At 33.4% G+C, this 13,425-nt stretch overlaps 1 protein-coding gene across 1 annotated transcript; it reads left to right on the top strand.

Annotated features, from left to right (window-relative positions):
• The first annotated feature begins 7,021 nt into the window (after positions 1-7,021).
• On the top strand, positions 7,022-7,591 carry LOC118743720 (cold and drought-regulated protein CORA). Its single transcript, XM_036476483.1, has one exon. The coding sequence runs from the start codon at positions 7,071-7,073 to the stop codon at positions 7,479-7,481; it is 411 nt and encodes a 136-aa protein (XP_036332376.1). The 5' UTR covers positions 7,022-7,070; the 3' UTR covers positions 7,482-7,591.
• Positions 7,592-13,425: the final 5,834 nt, after the last annotated feature.

Here is a 13,425-nt window from a genome sequence, read left to right as displayed (position 1 = left end):
ACGGACAGACGGACAGACGGACAGACGGACAGACGGACAGACGGACATGGCTAAATCAACTCAGCTCGACGTTCTGATCATATAAGTATACATTTTCATGGGTCTATCTCTTTTTGTTCTGGTACTTACAAACATCGGACCAAAGTTATAATACCATTTCATGCTCATGAAAGGTATAAAAATTAAAAAAGTAAGTAGGCCTGGGCCACACTGGAGAAGTGAAACTTACGTTACATATCTATTTTGTCTCATAACCAACAAATGTACATACACACATATGAAATACATACATACATCTGCTTTGGCTTAAGGTCTTTTTTCTATCTAGACCCCTACCTCTACCCCTGTTCATTATTTATGTACATTTATGTTATTCTGTTTTTCTTTCTCTTCATATTCTTCATATTTACCTTTATACTCTATCGATAACAAAATCGAGAGTAACAACCAACAAAATTACGATAACCAAACCGATGGCAGCATCGATAACAAATTCGATAAAAATTTCGATAGCAAAATCGATTAAAAAATCGATAAATAATCGATAAAAAAATCGATAATAATATCGATAAAAAATCGATAATAAAACTTATAAAATATCGCTAACAAATCCGATGACAAATTCGATAAAAATTTCGAAAGCCAAATTAAAAATAATATTGGTAGCCAAATCAATTCAAAAATCGACAAAAATATCGATAAAAATATCGATTAAAAAATTGACAATAATATCGATAACAAAGTCGATAATAATATCGATAACGATATGGCAAAAATAACAATAATAAAATCCATAAACTATCGATAACAAAATCGATACAAATTTCGATAGCAAAATCGATAATAATATCGATAACAAAATCGATAAAAATATCAATAACAAAGTCGGTAAATAATCGATAACAAAATTGATAACAAAACCGATAAATAAGCGATAAAAAAATCGACAACAATATCGATAACAGAATTATAAAAATATCGATAAAAATATCGATAACAACAGCGTTAACAAAACCAATAACAGTCTCGATAAAAAATATCGATAAACAAATCGTTAAAAATATCGATTACCAAAGCGATACAAAGCGATAACAATGTAGATTATTATATCGATAAGTTCCGAAAATATCGATAGCAGAATCGATAAAAATATCGATAAAAATTTCGATAACAAAATCGATAACAAAATGGATAAAAATATCGATTATCATATCGATATGTCCCGAGAATCCCAAAAATCCTAAAATAGTTCCCAGATTGAATCTCTGTGTCTATCTATATCCATTTCTCTATAATTACCTTTATTTTATTCTTTCTTTCTCTATCATCATCTTTACTTTTATCGTTATCCTCATCCTGATCTTTTTCTTTATATTTATCTTTGTTTTAACTTTTGTGTTTATAATTTTCGTCATCTACATATTCCCCTTCACCTTTGCCCTTATATAAGTAAAGTGTTTAAATTTACCTTGGTCTTCATTTTTGCCTTTATGTTTGGTTTGAAATTTTATGGGCAATTAGTACTTACATATGTGTACACTTCATTTGTAGTTGGTAACTAAAGTGTGCTTTAAAAAGTAACTAAATGGCAAGTAACTCAAAGTGTGTAACTCTACTTCTCACGATTTTTGGCACATTTGGAAAATACGTCGAAACGATCTAAATATTATTGTAACTACTATTCCTTAAAACGTTACATATACCTCTAAAATACTTCAAAACAAATTCTCTAGAAGTGTGTAAAAACCCTGATTTACTACTTTTAATGTGCTCCTTTTTGTAGTCAGAATATTTCGAGAGTGGAACCAAATCAAATTTTTTCGACAAAGGTTCTGATAAGTGGTTTCTCTTATTTGATTGGAGCCTTCTAAATTCACGCTTGGAAATGACTTCGGCGGCACGTTATTTTGCAACTGACTACGTAATGTGTCGTCGGAGATGTTCAATTTGTGCTTTACTAGTAGATGACATTGGTCATGATGACAATCTTGGATGTTACTGAAAGCGCCTTCACTGCACTACCCATACCAACAGACGTTCACGTAGGTGAACGTAAATTCCGCAGAGTTGTCAATGCTGCTGCAGCTCGCTTCACCCCATCAGGATGTATTACGGATCCGGCTCCGAACTTTTCTACGGAAGCGGCTGTTCTAGTCGATGAGCCTGACAACCTTCGTCAGGCCGATTCCGGAAATCCCAAAATCAGAGATCTCAATTCGGAGATTCGGCAACTTGTGAACGTACATAAGTGGAAGAAATGTGAAGAGCATCTGAAGACCTGTAACTTCGCCTCTGGTGTGAGTAAGCTTTGGTCAACCATGAGGTCATTGTCCAACCCGGCGAAGCGTGACGACAGAGTTGAAATAGACTTTGGTGACCGCGCTTCGTCGGACCCGGAGCGATGCGCGAGCTATTTTAGCCCGAAGCTAACCAGAGTGACCAGAAGGCTGCACAAACTGCCAAAACCAAGTGCGCCTCTTGTTTTCACCAGCGGGTGTCTACATTGTCTCTTATGCTGACGATTGTTCGGTCATGGCGTCTGGGAATGGAATTGATAACTTGGGCTCGAAAGTAAACGGTTATCTCGCCGAACTTTCTCTCTTATTCACTGCAAGGAGCCTTGCCCTATCCCCTGCGAAATCCTCGGCAACCCTATTCACCACCTGGACGAAGGAGGTCAGACTGCAACTAGGTATTCACGGTGATGGCGTAACAATACCGACGGTGAATAACTCGAAAATCCTCAGAGTTACCTTCGACAGTCTGTACTCCTTCTCGGCGCATACAACCGCAATTGTCAACAAAGTACAGAGCCGCAACAATTTCCTCACAACAACAACAACAATTTTGGTACTAAAAACTGAAAGAAAACATGGCTTACCTCGAACGGTACTTACCTATTTTCCCAGTGGGTTTATAAAGTTATTTAATATAATAAATCAACTATTCCTTTATTGGCATCCATTGAAAATGTTTTGAATTTGTTCAGCGAATTGTGAAATATTAGGAAATTAAGTGTTAAAAACTTACTAATGAGGCATGCAAATTTGATGGGAAAAAACTTTACATTGCATAAATGTGTACGTATGTACATATCGTGGTTTAAAGTACAAAACCGCGTATCAACAAAATGCAAAACCGCGTATATGAGGTTGCATAAATTATTTTCTAGAGAGTAAAAACACTCATATTTCAAAATGGTTTCCGTTTTTATAAAGCAATCGCATTTCTGGCTAATATATTTCAGGACGAATGGATAAAGAATGAGCCAAGAGCTTGTGTGAACAAATTAAATTTTTGGCTGCAAATGTCAGTTACGCGGTTTGGTACTTTACAACGACGATATGTATGTATGTACATATATGTATAAGTATATATATACACTTAACAATATTTCATGTAGTGTAGTTCAGCTTCCCATCGTAAATCTATTTTCAGACATTAACTGTTTATTAAAAATGTTTAGTACAGTGAAAACAATTGTTGGACTAATAAAGAAAATTCTGCTTGTATACTGTGAGGCATTCTATGCTCTTATCAAGAAAAACTATCTTGAAATTAAGCGTACCGGTTAGACTGTGAATGGTCAGTTGGCTTCAGTTTTTGTTTAGGCGGTCCCGCAGCCGGATGCCAGCTTTCGCTATGGCTAAAACCCCGTCGCCAAAAAATGCTAAATGAATTTTGGCAATTTTTAAGCGATTTTCGCGAATCTATCTTAAAAAAGCATTTCCAAGAATCTCCAGTTTTGATTAATTTTTTGTAAATTTTAGTGATGAAAAAAATTAACCGGATGGAGTGAGTTTTGGCAGCTCACCTATGTAGCTAAAATAGCGATTCCAGCGCATTTTGCATCGCTAAAATTTAATATTCTTCGCTGAGAAAAGTATAAAATTGGCGACGAAAAAAAAATTGCTGCAAAAAATTTGTATCAACAAATCTGAGCTAACTGATACTGCTATAACCATTTATTGAAAAAGTAATTATTTAAATAAAAAAATATTTACTACATGTTGCCTCGCAGATATGCCTTGAAGATAGATTCGTTATATAACTGTCTTTGTACATAAAACAATTCATTTTCACTTAAGGCATCCTTATACTTTGTGACACGTTTACAAAAAAGTCTTGCCCCACTGAGCGCTGGTAGCTTCCTGGTAAGAATACAAGTTTTCTTGAAACTTCTTTATTAAAAGAATGTACAAATCTCCATTCACATTGAGCAAAAAATCTCAAAGCTTCAATCCACAGTTTCTCTCAAGGAATATCGCTGTGGTAAAACAGGGATTTTCTAGCTAAAGTCCAACCCGGAAAGCCTTGTGATTTTTTATTGCCTCAGGGAATACTGAGTGTCCGAAATTCAAATGAAAGGTCTGCTGGAACAACATCTTATTTTCACTCCCTACTTATCACATAAAGTGAAGTTAAGATATTTAAAACATTTTTTTTCTAAACACTTTAAAAGAATACTGTAACATTTAAATAACCCAAAAATTTTTAAGGTAATATTTTATAATATGCTCAACTTTTTCTCAGTGTGCTGATGCAAATAAAGACATTAGGCATTAGGCATTAGACACAAAATGTTTTAGCATTTTATTAAAAGTGACGCATGGTAAACAAAAAATCTAGAGAAATTACATAATGATTCACCGGCAATGATGAGTGCTCTTTCGCCGCATTTGAAACTTGAATTTTAGTAGCAGAATGCATACAATGCATACAAATACATAGATTCTTAACAAGTACCTATTCTGATATTTCTATATAATTATTCCTTGGATAAATTTTCGGAAAAAAATGTGGGGAAGCCCTTTTTGTTCACCTAAGCTCATATATCGCGAATGACTAGAGGTAGAGGTACTTTTGTAGGTACACGATATCGAACCAGAACCTTTAAGAGCATCAAGTGAAAATATCGGCATTTAAAGGCAAAAGTGTCAACATTTTAGGTTGATTCTTGGGTCGATCGTGTAAAATTGTATGCGCCTGCATTGGTGCAAAAACATCCGCACTTCGAATATTTGGGGAAAAACTTTTGTAATGAGAATGTACATTAGACCGCACCTCCTTGGAAAAATGCTTTTTGATTTCAATGAATTTTTAGGAACTTTATTTTTAGTAATTTTTAATTAAAATTAATTTCTTAGATTTTCAGTTAAAAGGAAAAGTATGTTTAAATTTAATTTATGTAATTTTTAAAAGCTTATTTTTTTTAATTTCATTTTCTTTTAATTTTTAAGAATAATATTTTTTAAATTTAATTTTCATTTATTTTCTAGATTTTATTGTTAAAAAGATCTTTCAATTTCTTTTAATTTGAAAATTTTTGCTTCTAAAATTTTGCCTTTTTCTTTATTTTTAATATTTTTTTATATTTAGTTCTCATTGCTTTAAAAAGAACATAAATATATATCTATTTAATAAAAAAAAGACGTATTGCTAAAAGACAAACAAAATAACGCTAACATCTCCTCTTTAGCAGATCTTTCACTTAGTATATCGACAACAACGGAATTGACATTTGTCTAACGAAAGAATTTTGTATTTCGAAAGACTGTTAATTTACTGGCATTAGACTGGTGCGTTGGGGTGGTTGGAACAGGGATCTGGTAAGGAAGTAAGTGAGATGGGTACTTGAACTAAATGCAAGAACATCGATATATTTTGCTTTAAGATCCGACTATACACATAAAAGCCGAAGAGCCATACGTTGCGCAAGAAGTTCGAAATTGTCGACAAAAATAGTTTAAATTCGAAGGTATACGGCATTCTTTTCCCTGTTAAGGCCTACCGTACATCGATGACGATGTAATTGGTTACGACGGTATGCCGGTTGAGCTTATTCACGAATTCCCAGAATCTAGACCTGTTCCTACACCAGAAATTGCAAATCATTCATAATAACCTGCCTTACTACTGAGCTTACAACTAAACTATTAGACAAATTTATTGTGCAATTCGTGATCTTCAGTTACATAGTTGCTATTTATGACTCCCTCACAATGCATATATGTAAATATGTATAGATAGTATGTATGAACATTAGGGTGCCCATCGAAATTTTTTTTTCGAAATTTCAAGACCCTATCCCCAATTTTATTCTTTATTATAAGAAATATTATGGCATATTTTATGGATTTTTAAAGGTCATTTAGGGGTCGCGATTAAGGACAGAAAATACAATTTTGTAGATTTATGAGTTTTTGAATGACCATTTTAGATTCGATTTCAAAGATCTGAATGATCTGAAAAGAGAATATATAGGCCTTTAAAATGGTATATAATAATCTATTGTCAGACTTGGCGTGTTGGAATTTTCTATCGGGTAAATTAAAAAAAAGAAACATATTTCTGTTAATTTTTTAAATTTTGACCATCGATAAATTACACAATTTCAAAATATATAGTATGTACTATCTAAAATTAAATCTATTTAAAATATATTAAAAAATTGTTGAAGTTAAGCGACTTTTCTTAAATACGGCCTTGAATTTATATTGTTTATGTATTCGACTTTTTGAGCAGTGTGGCTAGAGAATTAATCAATATTTATTCAAAATTGATATATACAATCGCTCTTTAGCAAAGAAGTGATTTTTCAAGAAATTTTAGAAATATGCGTATCTCAAAAAATACTTGACCGATTTCGACCAATTTTGGTATACAAATTTCGCTTAGGCTTCTTAAGCGCCATATTGACCTCTAAATGACCTTCAAAAAGTCTATAAAAATAGGCAATAACATTTCTCATAAAAACGAATAAAATAAGGGGGTAGGGTCTTGAAATTTCGAAAAAAAAACATTTTCGATCAGCACCCTAATGCACATATGCATACCGGTATGTAAGTAGTTTTGTCAACAATTTTATGAATGCAAGCGAAAATCACCCCCGAGATGCTCATGAATATACATATGTAAATATGTATGTGCAAACATAATCCCAAGCTGCCCAATAATTCACCTGTATACAGAAGCCTATAAAAGCAGTGGTCAATGCTATAGAAGGAAAGCAGTAAAATTCTTAACTTGCTACTGAACAGAACGTGAGTGCCAAAGGAAACTTAACAAAAATGCGCTACTGCATTTTATTTTCCCTCATTGCTGTGGCTTATGCACAAGCAAGTATAGCTTCGGAAGAAACAGAGGTGTCACATGTAGAACCAGTACCAGTCGAAGGACAGGCAGCTACAGGGGAAGTGCCAAACAGCCTGTTAGACGTGACGGATGTTGGCGGCGACCAGAACGAAGAAGCTGATCGTGTCGCACGCAGTTATGGCTGGGGCGGTTACGGTGGATATAAACGCGGCTATGGCGGCTACGGTGGCTACGGCGGTTACGGCGGCTACGGTGGCTATGTCGGCTACGGTATTTACAAACGCGGTTATGGCGGTTATGGTGGTTACAGAGGCGGTTATGGTGGCTACGGGTACAAGCGCTGGGGAGGCTGGGGTGGCGGCCATGGACATGGCTATTGGGGTTGAATACAAGGAAATGCGTAGACCAGTGCATAACTCAATGAGCTTAAGTTATTTGTGTGATATTTGTTAAATTTATTTAAATGTTTTAACACCCATTTTTAAATAAAAATGATGAGAGAGTAAAATAAAATTTGTAAACCATGCAGTTTTCATTAAATAATTTGGATAAAAAAATGAGATCTGTAAAAGAAGTAACTATGCCTCCGATTAGTTATATAGCCACGAAAAAAGCTTGAACATATTTCTAAAAGCCATAAAATATCTGTATAAATTTAGCGCTGCTCAGCCCTTTAAATGGGATTCGTTTTTTTTTTATAAGATTTTTTCCACACTTGTTTGTATTGAAAATCAGCCTACGTTGGTAAGTGTGCCCGTCATGGACCTATTATAATACTCTAATTACTAGATGCTCCTATATTCTTTCTAACTTCTTCCTTCGCCCGAACTACGACAGAAGTCATTCGACTGTATGTAGATCCATTTTGTTAGCCTGAATAGCGGAATACCTGCACTAATAAGGGCACTGATCTCTGACAAGAAGATATTTTCTCGCACACATTTATCCTTAACTTGGCACAGTTGTTGCTCCCGGTGATATGCTTTAAAAAATTGTTTGGGATATTAGGATATAGGATCCTTTTTTTAGGGAAATGGACCAGGGACCGATCTATTCGAAAAATCTTATTTATTGTCCGATTTGCTTGAAATTTGGTTACCTACCTACCTTTTTTCTAGATTAGCATATATCCTATACCTATTTTCTGATAGGTGGACCAGATATCGAGGTATTTGAAATCAATCCCATACTCATGGAGAAAATTAGGGGTTATTGGAAAAGGGGGCGTGGCGGCACACTGAAACTTTTACTTATCTGTAAACACGTAACGTTACCTTAATTCACAGAGGCCCTAACCAACACGTTTTCAAAATGCGTTTTTCACAGATTTTGGTAGGATGTATTAAATTACACCTTTAATAAAAATTTTAGAGTAATAGTTTTTGATACTCATTTTATAGTGTTTTTTGCTTCTCCTATAAAAAAAAAGTTGTTGGTTAGGGCCCTTGTGATATATACTTCTTCGGTACGTGTGGTTGTGAGTGAACCCCTCCTAAATGCTCGAAACGATTTTAATGACTTTTCTTATGTGTTTGAGCGGGTTCCTGTATAATTTCGGTTCACAACTTGAAACGCCAGTTGGCGCTGGAGTCGAGTTATTACTCAAGATTGCATTTACTGTCCGATTTGGCTCATATTCGAGACATATATTGGTAACGGTAGGGGCACACAGAGAGCTGCAGGGTGGCGCTGGAGTCATCAAGTGGATTCATTCGGAGACACCAAGGATCAAAGTTAAATTGCCACCGTTAAATCAACCAGCAGAACCACTGCGGTCCTTACTTTACGGAGACTAAACAGAATAAAGATAATTCTTGATAAAGGCCTACAAATACAATTGTAAGACATCTAAGGTATTTCGTCTGAAATAAGTCTATGTATATTGGATTTCAGTGGACTAATGATACTCCCCCATTTTGAAATTGCCACCAACTGTACTATACAGATTCAAGGACGATTCACCATCGAACCAGATCATTATTGACACAATAACTTCTTCATGGACATAACTCTTTCATTATGTCATTTAATATGGACAATGCCTTCTGAAGACCACAAAACCAAACGTGAACGTGAATTTTTGGTGAAAACGTTGGACCAAATGTTTAAATAAAAAATTAATTTTGGGCGGAACGAAGTCCGCCGGGTCTGCTAGTATGTATATAATAATATGTAAACATTTTTTTTTTTACGTAGACTTCTAAAACACGTCAAATACTGGTTGATTAGCTGAAACGATTATTTTTGCAAGCTGAAAAAAATTTCGAACTTTAAAATCTAATTGGTGGTAATTAATCGAAAGGCGGGACAACGTATGTTCTGCATTTAAAAATCTCAGATACACATGGCACCTACCTGTCTCATAGTGGCTTCGTTGAAAGCCACATTCATCATCATTTGAAAGACTTAAAAACTTATTATTTTTCTATTAACTGTAGCTGACCTTTTCCGCAGCGTATTTACAATTAGCGCTGCAACAAACGTGTTACTCTTGATGTATTTTATATAAAAGTTGTATATTTAAAGTCGTGTTAGCATAAGAATATGTCTTCACATGCCATTATAGGCATGGAGTTCCAAATAGCGTTTTTCTTATTTAAATTAAATAGGCAGTTCGAATTGTTCGTAGTCATCGAATGGATATACATATGTACATACAAACATAGAGTACATATTAAAATGCTAAAGTAAATAAATGCAGCCGCAGAGTCCCGATTTCCGATCAAAAAAAAATAAAATAAAAATCAAGTTGTTTCTAATAATTTTCTAAGCGTCCGAGTGTATTTCTGGCGGGAATAACATTTCGCTTGAGTAGCAACACTGTTTACGACCCTAAAAATACAAAAATTACATATTAATACGGAAGGTAATAGGGAAGGTTACAATAACCAAATGAAGTAATTAAATGCTTTCTAGACTTACTTAATTAAGTCAGCAAAACGTTATTGCTATGCTGGCATCAATGTTAATGCATAAATTTTAGCAATTAAAGTGTGCATCTGTGGGTACTTAAAATTATTATTTTCATCTAACTGATTTTTTTTTTATTTGCATAACGAATCCACACTTTAAATTGATAGCTTGTTTGTTTTATTAGCTTAGCGAATATTTGCCTCACAAATGAGTCGTCTTTTGCATACTGCTCACGCGCGCCAGTAAGCGAACAATAGTTAAAAAAAAAAAAAACCTTTAACAAATTGCTACAAAAATTTTAATCCGTAATGACAAATTGTGCATCATTTGAAATGCAAAAATGTGATTGGCTGTAACGCAATTATATACTTATGTATATAGTATGTATGTATGTATGTTTTTATGCAAGTATTCATAATTAACTCCGAAGCAGCAGTAGTGGCGTGCAGAATTGAGAGCGTTGCGCTGCCAGAAGCTACTGGAGTTTCATACAAAAATATTCACACTAACTGGTAATTATCTATGTACCTACATATGTATGTACGTATTTCCATATACATATATACTTACGTGTGTGTTAATTTTTTTTTTTTATAAAAATGCATCTTATTCTAAATTATGTGTGGCTATGTAATGAACATCAAGAATTTAGAGGATTGGTTGAGCCATAAAATCACAGCTATGTATGGAGATTCATCTCATAAGCGCTACGAGCGCAAACACATAATCATAAATATTCATACATTGTATCTACACTACGTTGCATAATTATAAGACCACCACATATTAACAAGTTTTGACTATTTATTTTTATATTTTTTAATTTCAATTATTTTCTCTTAAAAACATAGTTCATTCTACAACAACCGCCATGCAAATCCACACTTCCATATTCGTATAAAAATTATAAAAATTGTGCGAATTTTCACCTAAATTTTATACTCTTTTAAAGAATTTTTGGAAAGGTTTTGTATATGCAGTTTTATAGCCCATAACATTTTTGTATAATTTTTAAAAATTTTTTCTAGTTGACGAGGTCACTACATAATTTCCTTCCACACAAAGTATTTATGTTCGAAAACTTTTTTAAATGCAAGAAAATGAACAACACCGTAAGCAAAAAAAAAAAAAATACCAAAAATCAACGGTATTTTGTAGCCATATAAAACTTGAACTTTATTGTACCAAAATTGCATGGGCGTACGCAAAACTTTTGCAAACAGTTTACAATTTTGGTGAAAATTCGCGGAATTTTTAAATTTTTTGCACAAACTTTTAAAATGTGGATTTGTATGGTTTTTTGCGATAGAATGAACCATATATTTATCAGAAAATAATTAAATAATATAAAAATAAATAGTAAAAACTTGTTAATGTGTGGCCGTCTTATAATTATGCAACGCATTGTATTCCTTGTAGTATAACTAAATAAGGTAAAATATAAAATAAATCAAATCTGCTATTTGCGGTTATATTCACGTGGGTGTGTGCTTAGATTCAATTCAGTTGCCATTCAATTGATTTTCTCTTTAGCTACGGGCGTTTATTATTGGTTCAATTTGTCCGATGCATTATACAACAATACATGAAGTTTGTAGTAGTTACGGATGTAGTAAATTCGATTGGCATATTTTGAGGCGAGTAGTGTTGGCAGTATGCAAGTACTCGGCTGCGGCAAGAAGGCGATTTTGCCCATTATTGTGATTGGTCGAAACTTATCGTGTTAATGGCATAAATAATTTAGACTATTAATCTTTGTTGGGTGTTTTTTTGAAATTACATGGGATTCCTTTTAATTTGATTAATGAAGTGAATGAAATCGTTATGACTTTAAGCTGATAGCTGGCGTGGCGTGATTATCAATAGAATGAACTTAAATAAATATGTCATTAATCACATTTCATAAGCGAATATTACAATGTCCGCTATCATCTTTAATATATACATATATTGTAAGTACACTGCTGAGACACAACCGTGCGACAGTAAATTTTTTACATACAAACATTAATATATTCGCAAACTAAAGGGCCGAAAATAGTAAAATGAGGTTTTTTGCCTTTCTCTCTGACGTCAGAATTTTTCTTAAAAGGACTTTACAATTTTAAGGATACTTATGAGTAATTAAAAAAAAAATATTTAGAAAACTCACTGCAATGTAATATTCATGTCATATAAAAGCGGAAATTCTGTAGAATAAAAAATTTTAATTGAAAAAAATTTATGTTATGGACTAATTTTTTCATTTATTTGATACCCATTATTATTTTTTTACATTGCTCTGGATTTTTTAAATAACACTGGTTTACAGCAAAAATGTTCCAAGGATGTCACTATCCAATTCCCATGTAAAGTACTCGCTAAATCCGAAAATCTAGTAATCTAGCAATTTACCGTTCTCAGCTATAACAAAAAAAAATTAAAATGATTCCACTTAATCACGTTTCACGTAAGAGTGTTAACCGTTTAACATGGACGCAGGTGGATGCAGCTAAAATTTCTTTTACTATTAGTTTAAAGTGTACAAAGTATTTTTGTACCAACCAACCTCCACCATACAGCGCCGCATGGTTTTTATGCTCTCCACAAAAACACTAAAAATCCATAATATCATAGAAATGTTCTTAACTCTGTAAGGACTAGGAAAAATTATGAGAACCTGATTTGGAGGCACTCTCGCATGCTATTGAGCTCAGTATTGAAGATGAAGACAAATCCAGTTTTAATCGATCATTCAACTACCATTGCTGATCCCATAAAATGCATATTCAAATTCTTATATAAAAATTCTATTCATATTCTGCCACTATCAGACCACTGTGCGTTGTTCAGGCTAATTTTTTTTTTTTCGTTATTATAAAAGTATTGTCCAAGCTTTAACCAAAACCATAGAAATCAGAGCTTCAAGCTTTATAGAAAATTTAGGAAAATTCATCAAATTTAGATGCTTTTTACTGTCAAACTTTACAATATTTTTGTGTATGCAGTTTTGTAGCCCATGAAGTGCAAGCTCCAAGCGTCTAAAAAATTGCATTGATTTTTAATATTTATTTTTTTGCTGGCGGATTTTTGAACTTTTTTATCCATATAAGCAAGGATTTCTTATGAAGTAAAATGCGGGAGAGACCGCTCGCAACAAAATTTAAAAAAATCAACGCCAGTTTTAAATATTACTTGAAGAACCGAAACAGTAGTCACAAAAAAAAATATATATCAAAAATCAATGCGATTTTTTAGCTGCTTGAAATTTGCACTTCATGAAACTAAAATTGTAAAAAAAAACTATTTTAAAGTCACATGTCATTAAAGCATATTTTAATTGTCTTTCGAACAAGATACTGCTTGCGTTGATCGCAATTGACAGTGTTTAGCAATAAACAATTTTGAATGAAGTGATACCCCAAAAAACACCAAATT

The sequence above is a fragment of the Rhagoletis pomonella genome, unplaced genomic scaffold (assembly GCF_013731165.1).
Source record: "Rhagoletis pomonella isolate Grant_MI unplaced genomic scaffold, Rhpom_1.0 Rhpom_scaffold_00007, whole genome shotgun sequence".
Taxonomy (NCBI): Eukaryota; Metazoa; Arthropoda; class Insecta; order Diptera; family Tephritidae; genus Rhagoletis; species Rhagoletis pomonella.
The sequence above is the reverse complement of the archived record's forward strand: the minus strand, read 5'-3'. Positions and strand labels throughout refer to the sequence as shown.

What these genes read in the sequence shown, in the direction of transcription:
- LOC118743720 (XM_036476483.1), top strand. Translation starts at nt 7,071, where the DNA reads ATGCGCTACTGCATTTTATTTTCCCTCATTGCTGTGGCTTATGCACAA.